General features: G+C 37.5%; 1 protein-coding gene across 1 annotated transcript in view; it reads left to right on the top strand.

The window, feature by feature from the left end:
* Positions 1-479: 479 nt before the first annotated feature.
* The window catches only part of ERR (estrogen-related receptor), a 136,413-nt gene continuing 121,107 nt past the window's right edge, over positions 480-15,785 (top strand). Inside the window, exon 1 of the mRNA XM_090407404.1 lies at positions 480-585. Coding sequence (XP_090263530.1) covers positions 583-585 — 3 coding nt within the window. The 5' untranslated portion in view covers positions 480-582. The remainder of the gene's footprint in view (positions 586-15,785) is intronic.

The raw sequence follows: 15,785 nt of genomic DNA on the forward strand, positions 1-15,785 counted from the left end.
GTTCGTGTAGAAATTATTTTAATAAAGACGGTCATGTTACACAAGGTCATTTTATATATAGTGTGTATCTTTTATGCATTATTTCATGTTTGATATTGATTTTTTTTTTAAAAATCCTGATAGTCATAACATTTTGAAACTTAAATAGAAAGTATGCTATTGGTCTGTAGAACGAAACCAGTTTTCGACTAGTAAGTTTCTTCGCTGTTGCGTTGCTGACGGCTTTTATGTTTGTGTGTTTATAGAGTGAAGGTGGATCTGCGGCCAGTAGTGGTGGTGGTGTAGCAATGTGCTTCAACCGGAGCTGGTTGCCAGCTCGCGGAGTGGGGCCCAGCTTGTGACGTGACTAGCATGGGCTGTTTGGCCCGCGGCTGTAAAAAGAAAATCAAGTTCAAGGCCAGTTGACTGTACATGAAAAGATACACCGGAATCTGGGCTGTACAGCTATCGTGCAGCCAGTGAGAGCTGGCATGTAGGCTTTGGAGGGCTGCCACCTGTTCCAGACTAGCGTGAACAGTTTCCCTAGCCCATTGCCGTGAGATGTAGGCTACTGGAGCTACAAGCTGCTAAAAAGAACCAACGATGGTAGGATTTTTTTTTTCTTATACATTCTATCACTTTTACCAACTTATACGCGCCGACACGCTGAAATGGAAATCATTCTACAAACAAAAGATGTATGAAAGTGAATATAAATAACAACAAATGCGTGGATTTATTTATTTATATTTAAAAACAACTTACAATTTATTCCCGCGATATAATACTTTAGAACTGATTACGCATGTAAAGAACGAATTTTGTAATTCTTAAATTTTTTACTATACCCGGATAAAAAATCGAAGATGAAATTTTAATTGCCCACGTGTTATTATTCCAAGTTCAAGGAAAAGAACTTTTTTTAAACCAAACCTTATACATCCATTATACATTGTATTCGTATTATTTTAAACTTTGTCAAGGGAATAATATCTTGGTGACAACTTTATTTTGGCTTTACGAATAATAGTTTTCATTAGTTATGACAATTAATTCTCAACACTCGAAATATTCATTAGCATAAGTGCTAATTTTATTAACTTCGTTATCACAGACCTGTTTTTATGATATAAGATCTTAGAGAACTAAAATGATTGCTTAATACATTCGAAGACTGCATTTTGTAAAAATAAACACACACACATAGGGAGAGAAAGAGATTCATTACAACAGGATATGTTACCTCAAACATCAATATTTTAAGTTCTCGATTCTGTTGTATAGAATACATCAGTATTCTATTTTAAGTTGATACTAAAATTGACCACCATCAGTATTTTATGCTGAATTTTTGGAGTTTTGTGTTTTTTTCAAACAATGTTTGAAAATAATTCAAACATTGTTTTTAAATGTTTTGAATATAGCTCGTGGTATATACAATCACTTACATCGATTCAAGACTCACTGTGAGAGATTCTTGCTTAACTGCTGCAATATTTATCTGTCATTAACATTTTTCAGTATTTGCATTGTATGTGCAAATATTACCTACCAGGACAGTGAGTGACAGGTTAGACTTATTTGTGTGTGCTGTGAATGATAAGACAGGTTGTACCAATCTTATCTCGAGATTCATTGTAGATCCACTCCAGCTTTTATACTTTGCCACACCTTTTATGCTTCAATGTTATGCCTAGTAATCACTGTAATATAAAAGTTCTTGCAACATTGGAATAGGAAAGAAAAAGAGATGAACAGGCCTAATGAAAGTACTAAAGGGCCATACATGGTCACATACACTATACTTTTTGCCCTTTTTATTTTGTTTTCATTTTATTTTATTTTATTTCTCACATTGTGTGAGATCCATATATGTAATTGCTACAATATCTATCTATTGCATGAACATTTTTATATTTAACTCTTCTGTGTAATTGTTACCTGTCAAACTGTAGGGAGACCATCTCTGTATAATATTTAGTAATTAATTGTTATATCAACATCAAATTATTTACGTTTGTATTAGATGAGAATGATAAGACTGTGGTCACACTATTATCTGTCTTGTTTTAGGATCCATTATAAGAAATCCAATTCCATCTTGCACATTTCACTGCAATTGACAGGTGTAAACATTAAGGTTTTCACACCTGTCAGTTTTCCTTCTTGTTTGGAATATATATACATATCCCCCCCCCCCAAAAGCTAAGTTGTAATATTTACTTTGCTTTTTTTAAAGTTTTTTTATATATGTATTTATTGATTATTAAAGCTTTTCAGTACATTTTCTTTTGTCTTTTCACAAAGTACAGCTTCCTCTGAATAAATGGAAAATGGTGATAGAATTTTTGAGATTTGGAAATGTATGTACAGTAGTAGTGTGTGAGAGAGGAAGAGAGAACGGGAATACAAGAGGAACAGGGAAATGGGGAGAGCTTGGGTGGAGAGGGAAACATCGCATAGAGAGAGTCAATGTTGAAAGTGGCAGTGAATGTGTGTGTATAAGGAGTATATTGCAATGTGGGTGGAGAAGTGGAGACTGAGCAGGTATATGTGGTAAGTGATGATAAAGGTGATTTGGCAGGTGTAGTGTGGTCACAACAGCATATGGCTTGGATAGGACTGGCTATAGACCTAAAAATGAATCCTTTCTTTTACTTTTAGGGTTACAGTGATCAGCATTTATTTTAAAAATTTTTATGGAATTTACAACCGTGTTAAAAAACTTTTTTTATTATTCCGACGTTTCGATCTTCACATCAAGATCATCATCTGGAGCGTACATAAATATACAGGACAAGCTGAGTTACATCATTAGCTGTAAGCTAGAGAAACAATGATTTGATCACATGTTATTCTACTGGCGTGACCTCTGGTGAAAAAAATAAATAAATAAAAAAAATAAATTAAATAAAATAAAAAATAAATTTTTACATCAAGCTAAATTCTAATTTACAATGACAGGAATAAACATTCTTTTAGATGGTTTTCTTTCAGAAACAATTGGTGTCCTATTTTCAGTATTACAATTCTTATTTTTGATTTACAATACTGGATTTTCTACAGTCCTGTTTATAGTTGTTCTTGGTGAGGAAGGTCGAATATATACCTTCCATATGTTTGGGATTTTTAGACCATCACTGTTGTTCAGATTGGGGTGGTTGATAATAATCTCACAGGCTTCCTTGAATTTCCGTTCATACCATGTTCTAGTGTGATGTAGACAGCTGGTGGTTTTCCAGTCAATTCTGTGTAAGGTATTCAGGGCATGATCAGAAAGGCCAACTTCACCATAATTATTATGTTTATATTCTTTTTGTCTAATGGGAATAGTGCGTCCTTTTTTATTGTGGTTTTGTAGAGAAAAAACAAAGACAAACCAGACTACAGTAAAATCATAACCATTCCCTACATTAAAGGAATATTAGACAAAATAAACAGAGTACTACAAAAGTACAACCTCAAAGCCACCCTTAAACCTCCTGCAAAATTAAAAAGCTTACTCAACTCATCCAAAGACCCACTCCCTCCACTAGCTCACCCTGGAGTATACCAGATTTATTGTACTTGCAACATACCATATATAGGAGAAACAGGACCCACTATTCCTATTAGACAAAAAGAACATAAACGACACATTAAATATAATAATTATGGTGAAGCTGGCCTTTCTGATCATGCCCTTGAATACCTTACACAGAATTGACTGGAAAACCACCAGCTGTCTACATCACACTAGAACATGGTATGAACGGAAATTCAAGGAAGCCTGTGAGATTATTATCAACCACCCCAATCTGAACAACAATGATGGTCTAAAAATCCCAAACATATGGAAGGTATATATTCGACCTTCCTCACCAAGAACAACTATAAACAGGACTGTAGAAAATCCAGTATTGTAAATCAAAAATAAGAATTGTAATACTGAAAATAGGACACCAATTGTTTCTGAAAGAAAACCATCTAAAAGAATGTTTATTCCTGTCATTGTAAAATAGAATTTAGCTTGATGTAAAAATTTATTTTTTATTTTATTTTAATTTATTTTTTTAATTTTTATTTATTTATTTTTTTTTATTATTATTTTTTTTCACCAGAGGTCACACCAGTAGAATAACATGTGATCGAATCATTGTTTCTCTAGCTTACAGTTAATGATGTAACTCAGCTTGTCCTGTATATTTATGTACGCTCCAGATGATGATCTTGATATAAAGATCGAAACGTCGGGATAATAAAAAAAGTTTTTTAACACGGTTGTAAATTCCATAAAATTTTTAAAATGAAACCTAAAAAAGAACTGTTGTGTTTGTTTACAGATGCCAGAAGTATCAGAAATAAAGGGGATGAAATGGTTTCAGTGATTGAGTTTATTTGCCCCCAAATCATTGGAATAAGTGAAACATGGTTGAATGAAGATGATATCGTAATGGGAATAGAAATGGAAGGGTACAGTATTTTTCATCATGGGGGGGAGTGCTACTGATGATAGCAGGGGAATTAAGTCCACATAAGGTAGACATGAAAGGGGGAAATAGTGGCAATGGTTATGAGGCAGTGTGGTGTAATGTGGAGGTTGAGAGGAAGACATATTTAGTTGGATGTTGCTGTAGGCCTGGGAATGTGGAAGGTGGTGATAAAGAAATGTATAAACAACTTGGATTAGTGAACAAAGGAAGGGTAATTATTATGGGTGATTTTAATTATGGTGGTATCGATTGGAATGAAGAGATAGCATTTGGGAATAAGGAAAATGAATTTCTAGAGTTCTTGAGAGATAACTATCTCAGGCAGCACGTCAAGAAAGGCACGCGAGGATCAAGAGTTCTAGAGAGTAGTTTCCCATTTTCCTCCAGTTGGTGAAAGTGATCACGAAGTAATCACCGGTGTTGTGGCTAGTCATATGCAGACTTTTGTGAGGAAAAGATATATGTGGAATTATAAGGCTGGTGATTATGACAAGCTTAGGAGACAACTTGGAGCTATAACATGGAACGAGGAGTTGAGCAGGAAGGAAATAAATGCTGCATGGGAACTTACAAAGAAATACGTTACTGTATCAAGTACGAATGTATCCCAAAGGCCAAAAGGCTGAATAAGGTAAGTGTAAAATGGATGAATTTCCCAAATTTCAAGCTTAAGCATGAAATTTGGAAAAAGAAAGTACTTTGGAGGAAGTACAAGATGAATAATGGTAATTAGTCACATGAAGAATATAAAGAACAACCAGGAGAGTGACTCAGTTAGTAAGGAAAACAAAAGTAGAGTATGAGCAGAAATAGGCAAATCAGGCTAAGAAAAACCATAGAGAGTTTAGATATGTGGCAGGTAGAAGAAAGAATGATCATGGAAAGATGAAGTTAAGGGATGAAAGTGGTAGAATGGTAACTGCTGCAGAAGACATTGTTGAGGTATTCAGTGATCAATTTATAAGGGTTTTTTCATCCTGATCAGAGTGGAATCATGAGGAACTTAAGTGTAGAAGACATAGGAGATGATAGTTTAATTGTGAGTGAGCAGGAGGTATTTGAGAAAATAAATAACCTTGATGTTAATAAGGCGATGTTTGATCGTGGATTTGATGACATATCATCACGCATCTTAAGGGAATGTTCCAGGGAACTGGCAGTAGCATTGGCATGCCTGTTTAATAAGAGTTTTGCAACAGCACAGGTTCCAAGGGAGTGGAAGGTGGGTAAAATTGTTCCACTGCATAAAGGTGGTGATAAGGTTGTAGCTTCAAATCATAGGCCAGTCTGTATATCTGGAGTTGTGGTGAAAGTCCTGGAGAGAGAGAGAGAGAGAGAGATTGGTGAGAAGTAGGATACAGAAATGGGTTGAATAACAGCAGTATTCTCTGTAGTTATCAGCATGGGTTTGTTAAGAGGAGATCATGTTTCACTAACTTACTTATGTACTATAACAAGGTGATAAATACCTTGGACAAGGGAGATGCATATACAGTGGTGTACTTGGATTTTGTAAAGGCTTTTGATAGATTGCCACTTGGCAAGCTCTTAAATAATTGAAACAAATGGGATTGGATAATAGACTTTTGTGTTGGATCAGTGACTGGCTGTCAGATAGGTATCAGAAAGTTGTATATGGGGGTGCAGTATCTCGAAAGAGAAAGGTCACCAGTGGTGTGCCACAGGGTTCAGTTTTGGGGCTATTGTTGTTCAATTTGTATATTAATGATATTGGGTTGGGTTTAACTAGTGATATCCAGCTGTTTGTGGATGATGCAAAACTGGGGAGAGCAATGCACAGTCAGGATGTTAATGCCTTACAAGAAGATTTGAATAGATTGCATGAATGGGCAGGTAAGTGGAACTGTCAGTTCAATGTTGAGAAGTGTAAAGTTTTGAGATTTGGTAAGCAATAATGGGATGCAAAGTATACACTAGGTGAGGAAACTTTAACAGAAGTAGAGGAGGTGAGAGACCTAGGAGTGATGGTGGACAAGGACCTGAAATTCAAAGGCCACATCGCACAAGTTGTGAAGACATCACATCGAATAATGGCAATGATGCGGAGAACCCTGACATGTAGAAATAGAGGTTATGATTCCATTGCATAAGGCCTTGATCAGGTCTCATATAGATTATTGTGCACAGATTTGGTCGCCGGGTTTTCATGGTGACGAGGATATGTTGGAAAGGGTACAGAGAAGATTCACAAAGGTAGTCAGTGGTCTTTGGAATGTGGAGTATGAGGACAGATTGAGAGAATGTAAGTTGCAGAGCCTCGTGAATAAGAGGAAGGGGGGGTGGATATGATTGGGAGAGCAATGCACAGTCAGGATGTTAATGCCTTACAAGAAGATTTGAATAGATTGCATGAATGGGCAGGTAAGTGGAACTGTCAGTTCAATGTTGAGAAGTGTAAAGTTTTGAGATTTGGTAAGCAATAATGGGATGCAAAGTATACACTAGGTGAGGAAACTTTAACAGAAGTAGAGGAGGTGAGAGACCTAGGAGTGATGGTGGACAAGGACCTGAAATTCAAAGGCCACATCGCACAAGTTGTGAAGACATCACATCGAATAATGGCAATGATGCGGAGAACCCTGACATGTAGAAATAGAGGTTATGATTCCATTGCATAAGGCCTTGATCAGGTCTCATATAGATTATTGTGCACAGATTTGGTCGCCGGGTTTTCATGGTGACGAGGATATGTTGGAAAGGGTACAGAGAAGATTCACAAAGGTAGTCAGTGGTCTTTGGAATGTGGAGTATGAGGACAGATTGAGAGAATGTAAGTTGCAGAGCCTCGTGAATAAGAGGAAGGGGGGGTGGATATGATTGGGAGAGCAATGCACAGTCAGGATGTTAATGCCTTACAAGAAGATTTGAATAGATTGCATGAATGGGCAGGTAAGTGGAACTGTCAGTTCAATGTTGAGAAGTGTAAAGTTTTGAGATTTGGTAAGCAATAATGGGATGCAAAGTATACACTAGGTGAGGAAACTTTAACAGAAGTAGAGGAGGTGAGAGACCTAGGAGTGATGGTGGACAAGGACCTGAAATTCAAAGGCCACATCGCACAAGTTGTGAAGACATCACATCGAATAATGGCAATGATGCGGAGAACCCTGACATGTAGAAATAGAGGTTATGATTCCATTGCATAAGGCCTTGATCAGGTCTCATATAGATTATTGTGCACAGATTTGGTCGCCGGGTTTTCATGGTGACGAGGATATGTTGGAAAGGGTACAGAGAAGATTCACAAAGGTAGTCAGTGGTCTTTGGAATGTGGAGTATGAGGACAGATTGAGAGAATGTAAGTTGCAGAGCCTCGTGAATAAGAGGAAGGGGGGGTGGATATGATTGACACATATAAGCTGGTCAGGAGTTGTTATCTGGTAGACATGGAAGAGATTTTTCATAGAATGGAAGAGGGGAGTAGAACAAGAGGCCATTGCTGGAAACCGTATAAGGAGAATGTGAGCAAAGGAGAAGCAGGTTCTTTGCATGGAGGGTGGTTGGTGAGTGGAATGCATTGCCTGAGTATGTTGTGGATGTGGACACATTGAATCAGTTTTAAGACGTGGTTGGATGAGCATTGTAACCAGTAGTGATTACCTCCCATGATGAGTCTGACTCCATGGAAATCAAATGTTAATAATAATAATAATGTAAATCTTGTAAATGAAATATTGTGTGCATGCGTACATGTGTTTTTGTATTGCAAAACAAATTTTATAGGCTCCCATTGTTTTCAATCCGAGGATAGGGTAGTCATCTTTTATTCAACCAGCATAGTTTGAATAAAATTAATTGCGATTCTTCCAGTTGTTTTAGCTTACAGTACTTGAAATGATTTGTATTAAAGTATTTAATTTGGTTTGGCTTCCCAGTTGCAAATATGAGATTGATTTTAGTTTATCTTATTATGTATGATTATGACTTAGTTTGATTATGTAATGAAAATAATTATTTGGATTCAACTGTGTTGAATGAACTAAAATGCAAAATTTAATTGCAGCAAACAAACAAAAAATATATTATATCCTTTTCACTAGGAGACTTAGATGATTTAGGGCAGAAATGGCATGAAATCCGGAAGTCTGCATCCTTTTCCCTAAACTGGTTTATGTGTAATACTGCTGCAATCTGTGTTGAAGTTCAGTTTTATGTTTATGAGGAGAAAACTAGATCATTTGAGGAAAATCAATGTCACAGTCCTAGATCAAAAAAGATCATTGATTCACTTTGCTTTCAAACTAGTTTTATGATATGCAATTTTTCCCTCTCAATTAAGAATGCTTCCACTTTTATTCTCAAAGGAGAATGAAACCTAACTTGCTTATTCATAATTTATCAAGTTAATTCATGAATTATGAATGACTTGCTTATTCATAATTCAAGCTTTCTAATTTTGATCAGATAGGTTGTTCTGCAGAGATAATAATCTAATAGCATAAAGAACTACATCTTATATATAGGTGAAAGAATTAATTGTTTTGGCTGGAGCTAATGAAATGAAGGGTGAGAAATATCGTATGAGGGAAGATTTCAGTTGTGATAGAGGCAAACTGAGAAGGAGAGCAATGATAGCTAATGAATCGATATGCAGGTTGTGCAGAAGGAATGATGTAAATTTGTGGACCTGTGGCCTGAGTTTTGTGAACAGAAAGCTTTTACAATGCTGATGGACTTCACTTAAATGGATTCAGAGTTAAGTGTCTGGAGAGAGCTTTATTCATTGAGAGCACAAGCAGGAAAACTAAAGAAATTGGGGCAGATACAGACGAGTGTATATGAAGGCATCCATAAAGCGAATGAGTATGTGAATGAAAAAACATGCAGAATCTAGGCTCTGGCAACAGTATCCAATGAGATAGTCAATTCAGAATGTAAAGGTGATTGGGGGCCTAAAGGGATTCTATAGTTTCTATATACTGATGCTAAAAGCATCAGGAATAAGAGGGAAGAGTTTTTGATATTGGTTAGTGCAATCTTGCCAAAAGTTATAGGCATTAGTGAGACTTGGTTAACAGCAGATGACATAGTTACAGGGATAGAATGTCATGGATTTAGTATGGTAGGATGTCAGGGAGGATAGAGTAGGCAAGACTGGGTGGGGGTACTGCTCATGATAGCAGATGAATTGCAGCCAACAAGATTAGAAATCAGTCTGGTGGATGGCAGTTCATTTGAGTCAATTTCTGGTGAGATCAAGGCCAGTAGGACAGAACATAAAATTGGTTGCTGCTATAGGCCAGGAGGTGCAGGTTGATGTGGAAGATATGCATCAGCAAATTAGTACAGTGATTATTATGGGGGATTTCATCTTCAAAGACATAGATTGGAAGGAGGAAGGATCATGTGGCAGGAAAGAAATGGAATTTATACACTTACTGAGAAATAATTATTTGAAGCAGAATGTGATGGAGGGGACTCGTGGTATGAGAGTGTTGGATCTTGTTAAAGGTTTAGAAGATCTCTCCATAACTAAGATGGCTACATTGCCTCCATTTGAGAGGTAGCAAAACATGGAAATTCCAGTTAAGGGGTATATGTGAAACTATAAGGCAGGATTATGATACAATTAGGAGACACTTGAAGCAGTATCATGGAAGGAAGGGATGCTCACAGTGCAGGGAGTAAAATCGAAAGTAATATTACATTGTATATCCAAGGTCAGGAGTAAATCGGGTAGGAGTTAAATGGATGAGTAGTATCATTAAGCCAACTTACAAAATATGAAAATGTTGTGGAGGGTATATAAGGAGAAAGATGACCAGCTAAATCATGAAAGGTACAAGCATCAGGCCAGAAAGTTGACCAGCATGGTAAAGAAGACCAAATCAAATTTATGAGAAGAAATTAGCCTAGGGGATGAAAGGAAATACCAAAGAGTTTTTCGTTGGTGGGGGGAGCAGGAGGAAGAATAACTATAGAAGGATGACTTCAGTGAGTCAAGATGGTTGAGAAATAATAGAGGCAGAGTGACCATTTTGCAAGAATATATCATTCAAGTGAAGATATTGTTGTGGCAGAGGTGATAGGGACTGATGTGAGAACAGAGATTGATGAATTAGAGGTGTTTAGGATACTGCACCTGTGCTGTGAGATTGGATGGAATATCTGCTTGCATTTTAAGAGAATGTTCAGGGGAATTGGTGATGCTTTTGACTAAGCTGTTTAATTTAAGTCTCAGCTCTGGCAAAGTCCATAGAGAGTGGAAGGAGGGCAAAATAATTCTTATACATAAAGGGGGATTTAAGTCTGTGGTAGCAAATTAGAGACCAATCAATATTTCAGAAGTTGTGGTAAAAGTATACTGGAAAAGTTGGTCAAAAAGAGAATTCAGGAATATGTGGATAAGAATATTATTAAAGAAATATGAAATGAAAAAAAAAATAAACTACTATGCTTCACTGCAACAAATATAAACTCAAAAGACTTCTTAGAATCAGTAGCAGATTTGAAAAACCAACCTAATTTAATAAATATTGTTGTGTTAAACAGGGTGCTTAAGGATCAAAACTATATAACTGAGAGGAGACCTCAACATAGCCTTTAAAGGAATGCGGAGAACCGATCAGGGCTTCTGACCTAATGTCCAATCCTCACCTTCTCGTGGTGCACCCTGGTAGGTATCTACCTGGATACTAAATGAACAAGGATGGGCGCTGGCAATTTGGGATTTAGTCGACCAAATTGTATTCTTATTGGCTTAAATAAAAAATGATGGTACAACATGACAGAATTTCATGCTGGCTGGGGCATTGCCCAGTTAAACAAAACCCTAATTGTTTTTGCCAGGGAACCAAGGCAAATAGTGAAAACTCAGCTACTGGAACAAATCCTAAAACTCACCCCAACTCAACATCACTAGAGTTCAAGATTGGTACTATCAACATAAGAAGCCTGAATGGCAAAGAAATGGAGCTAGCTGGGGAATTGGTAAAGTACCAGATCGACATAATAGGGATGACTGAAACAAAAAAGGGAAAAACTGCGGAGATCTTTCTGAGCAATAAATACAAACTGTTATATTCAGGCAATGACAATCAAGGAAAATAAGTAGTAGCCATAGTATTCAACACTAAATACAAGGCTAATCTTCTTGAATAGCAGGCAGTCTCAGGTAGAGTGATGTGGGTAAATATGAGAATGGGGAACTGGATAATGAGACTTATTCGTGCCTAGAAGGTTCTGCTAAGATAGAAGTGGAGGAATTTTTTTAGGCTTTCTACTCAGGACATGAACTGGTTATTATTAACACAATGTTCCAACATAAAAATGTGCACAAATTCACATGGAGAGAAGAGGCAAGGAATAAGAAAAATCTCATTGATTATGTGATTGTTGATAGTGATGTTTTCTCCTTGGTGTAGGATAACAGAGTGTACAGAGGATTTGAAATTGGAAGTGATCACCATTTAGTCTTGAGCAGGATAAAATTGAATTTCATATTGAAAAGAAGAACATGTAAGAGAGTTTCAAAGCGAATAAAAGTTGAGCAGCTCTCAGATGTGAACTGTAGACTAAAATACACAAACATTATTCAAAAAAAATGAAAGAGTTTGAGAACAGGAAGCAAACCTTGGAGATTAGGTGACAAGACCTGAAGAAAACCTCGATTATTCAGCCAGAGAGGCATGTGATTTTTCTATCTTGTCTGCAAGGATAGAAAAATCAGAACTCCATGGTGGACACAGGAAGTTAATGAGGCAGTGAATGAAAAGAAGAAAGCATATCAAAAGTTCCTGGCAAATAAGTCAGCTTATGCTCTTAGAGAATACAGCAACAAATGTAAGAAAGCTAAACACTGTGTAAAACTAGCTACACAAAAGTCATGAGAAGAATTTGGTAAGACTATAGAAAATAAATATCAAAAAGGTGGCAAGAGCTACTAATGGCTCAGTTAAGTAAGTTTAAGCGCGGTTAGTAGTTGGAAGGGGACCAATCGTTCGATGCTGTTGGTGCACTCTCCCTCGATGAGTCTTTGGACTCCCCGGAGGTGTCAAATAATAATAATAATAATAATATTCTGGAGGTTGTTGAAGAAGCTCAGAAATGGATGAAAGAGTGCTGTAAAAGGAATTAGAGATAATAACGGTTACATGAAAACTGGAGAAAAAGATATCCTTGAGATATGGAGTAATTACTTCAAAAAATTGCTAAATGGAATGAGCAGTGATGACAGCACAGTGGTAAAAAAACGCTCAACAGGCATATAATCAGGAATACATATCCATACTTGAAGTAGAAAAAGCCATCAAAATCCTGAAATGTGGAAAGGCAGCAGAAGTAGATGATATTCAACCAGAAATGCTCAAGTATGGAGGTATAATAGTTCAGAAGGCCTGGACAGACAGACGAATTCCAGATGATTGGAGTAGAGCTCTCATAGTACCCATATATAAAAAGGGTAATAAAATTGAATGTGAGAATTACAGAGGTATTTCTCTACTGAGTGTTAATGATAACATATACTTGTATATGCAAGTATACTTGCATATATGTTACTTGAGAAACGGTTGAGAAGGATTGTGGAAAAGAAGCTTGGTGAAGAACAAGCTGGATTAAGGCCAAATAGGGGCTATCAGAATCAGATTTTCACTTTACGACAGATAGTTGAGACATGAGAATATAACAAAGAACTGTATTTAAGTTTTGTAGATCTCGAAAAGGCATATGACAAAGTGCCAAGAGAGAAGCTATTTAAGATGCTACAGTTATATGGTGTCAATGGGGCATTATATCAAGCAATACTTAGTCTTTGAGTTGTAAGTCAGCAGTTAGAATTGAAGGAGGGGGGTATATACAAGACAGTATTGAAGCCAGTTTTAACTTATGGATCTGAGAGCTGGGTCAGAGGTAAAACACTTAACCAGAGACTGCAGATATGAGGGTCCTGAGAAAGGTTACAGGCATGAACAGATGGCATCAATGGCAATATCATATTAAAAACGAGGATATTAGGAAAGAACATGACATTGTCAGCCTCCAGGAATGCTTTAGCAGAGCTAATCTGAGGTTGCATGTCACTTAAACAGAATGGGAGAGGAAAAATTAGCAAAACAAGTGTTCTCTGCCAGGTTGGTAGGAAAAATACCCAGAGGAAGACCAAGATATAGGTGGATTGATATGGTAAAAATTGCCTTAGAAGATAGAAATATAAGATCTGATAATGTTGGAGTCTTGACAGGTGACAGACTGATTTGGAGGAAAATTGTAGATAGGAAGTTAGTAATTATTATTATTATTCAGGCCTCCATGGAGTCGAAAGACTCATCGTGGGAGGTCCTTCCTAAGAACATAAAGTCTGTCAAGACTCATCGTGGGAGGTCCTTCCTAAGAACATAAAGTCTGTCAAGACTCATCATGGGAGGTCCTTCCTAAGAACATAAAGTCTATCAAGACTCGTCGAGGGGAGGTCCCCCCCTAAGAAACACAAAGTCTATCATACCACTCCTTAAACTCACTGACCGTTCTCGCCCTCACCACTCTATCAGGTAATGCATTCCACGGCTCAACCACCCTCCATGCAAAGAAACCACTCCTCACTCTCTTGCTCACAGTTTCCTTTCGTAACTTTCAGGGATGGCCTCTTGTCATCACTCCTTCCCGCTGTTCAACCAAGTGAAAGAACTCCCCAGTGTCGACCCTGTAACCACCTCTCAACAGTTTAAAAGTATTCATAAAAGTTCTCATAACTATCCTTGTATAGTCTTGAGACCATCTTTGTCATCCGTCTTTGTATCTTTTCCACAGTTAATTTATCCCCTTCAAATCCTGGGGACCACATCTGAGAACAATAATCCAAGTGTGGTCTGATCAGAGACTTATACGACGGAATGATAACCCTCTTATCTCTGCAGGTCAGTGTCCTTCTCATAATTGTAGCAATCCTCTGTGTTATCTTCACCACCTTTGCAATATGACATCCAGAGTTCTCAGAATCTGAAACACACTCTCCTCCTGTACCTCTAACCCTTGAACCTGCCCTATCCCTCTAGCATTACAACTGACTCCTCCAGGATGAAATACTCCAATAAAGTGGTCATTGAACAATTCCACTATGTCCTCTGCATCAGTCACTCTATTCCCATTTTATCCCACAATATCATTCTTCCACAGTCATTTCTCCTCCTACTGGCCACATAGCTAAAAAATTCCCTAGGATTTTCTTTGGATCTTAGGGCCAATCTCCTCTCATATTCCAGTTTCGCTTTCCTTACCACACTAGTCACTCTTCTGGCCTGTGTCTTATATTCTTCACTCATCCTCTCTTCACCTGTCTCCTTATATCTCTTCCATAGCCTCTTTTTCACATGCAATTCCTGTTTAATATTGTTTGTCATCCACTTTACTCCAAATTGTGTCCTCTTCTTCACTCATGGTATACAACTTACCATTGCTGATAACAAATATTCTTTAACAATTTCCCACGCACTAACGATATCCCGGCCTCCCAATTCCTCCCTCCATGAAACTTCCCGAAGTTGACGTCTAAGACTATTATAATCACCTGCATTATAATTCCACATAAGTTCCCGTCTCTTTGATACTCCTGCATGTCTATTCATTTTCCAAGTCAAAACCATATGGTCACTCTCTCCAACTGGTGGGAGAGATGTCATCTCAGTTATTATCAACTCTTCTGATGCTATAACCAAATCTAAAACTCTTGAAACTGTTGTTCCCTCTGTTACATGTTGCCTAAGACATTTGTCCCTCAAGAATTCTAGAAATTCCATTCCACTATTGCTGCATGCATCTTCCTCTCTCCAATTTATACTACTGTAGTTAAAATCTCCCATAACAATCATTCTTCTTGCACTTGCCAAACTTAGCTGTCTAAACATTTCCTGGTCCCCATCCTCCATGCTCCTGGGTCTGTAGCAACACCCCACTAAATATCCTGTCTTGCCTACCTCACACCATATGCTCTCAAAATCATTTGTCTTACTTCCTTCCAAAGCCTCCACTCTTAGAGGACATAGGTCATCAGTTATCATAAGCAGTACCCCACCACCACGCTTTCCCCTCCTATCCTGACAAAAAATGCTATACCCAGCGACTTCTATTCCTGTTATTATATCCCCTTCTGTCAACCACATCTCAGTGATCCCAATAATTTTTGGCCAGGCTGATGCTATCTGCACCACCAATTCCTCTCCCTTATTCCAGATACTCCTGGCATTAGTATAAAGCATATAAATGCCATTGTTTCTATATCCAGCATTATCCCTTCTAGACTCCACTGGGCTCAGCGTTACCTGAAATCGTCTCCCTTCTCCCAAGTATCCATTCCCACAAGAGGCCACCCCTGCTATC

Source organism: Typopeltis vanoorti, chromosome 17, assembly GCF_054136105.1.
Source record: "Typopeltis vanoorti isolate ZY-2024b chromosome 17, IOZ_Tvanoo_1.0, whole genome shotgun sequence".
Taxonomy (NCBI): domain Eukaryota; kingdom Metazoa; phylum Arthropoda; class Arachnida; order Uropygi; family Thelyphonidae; genus Typopeltis; species Typopeltis vanoorti.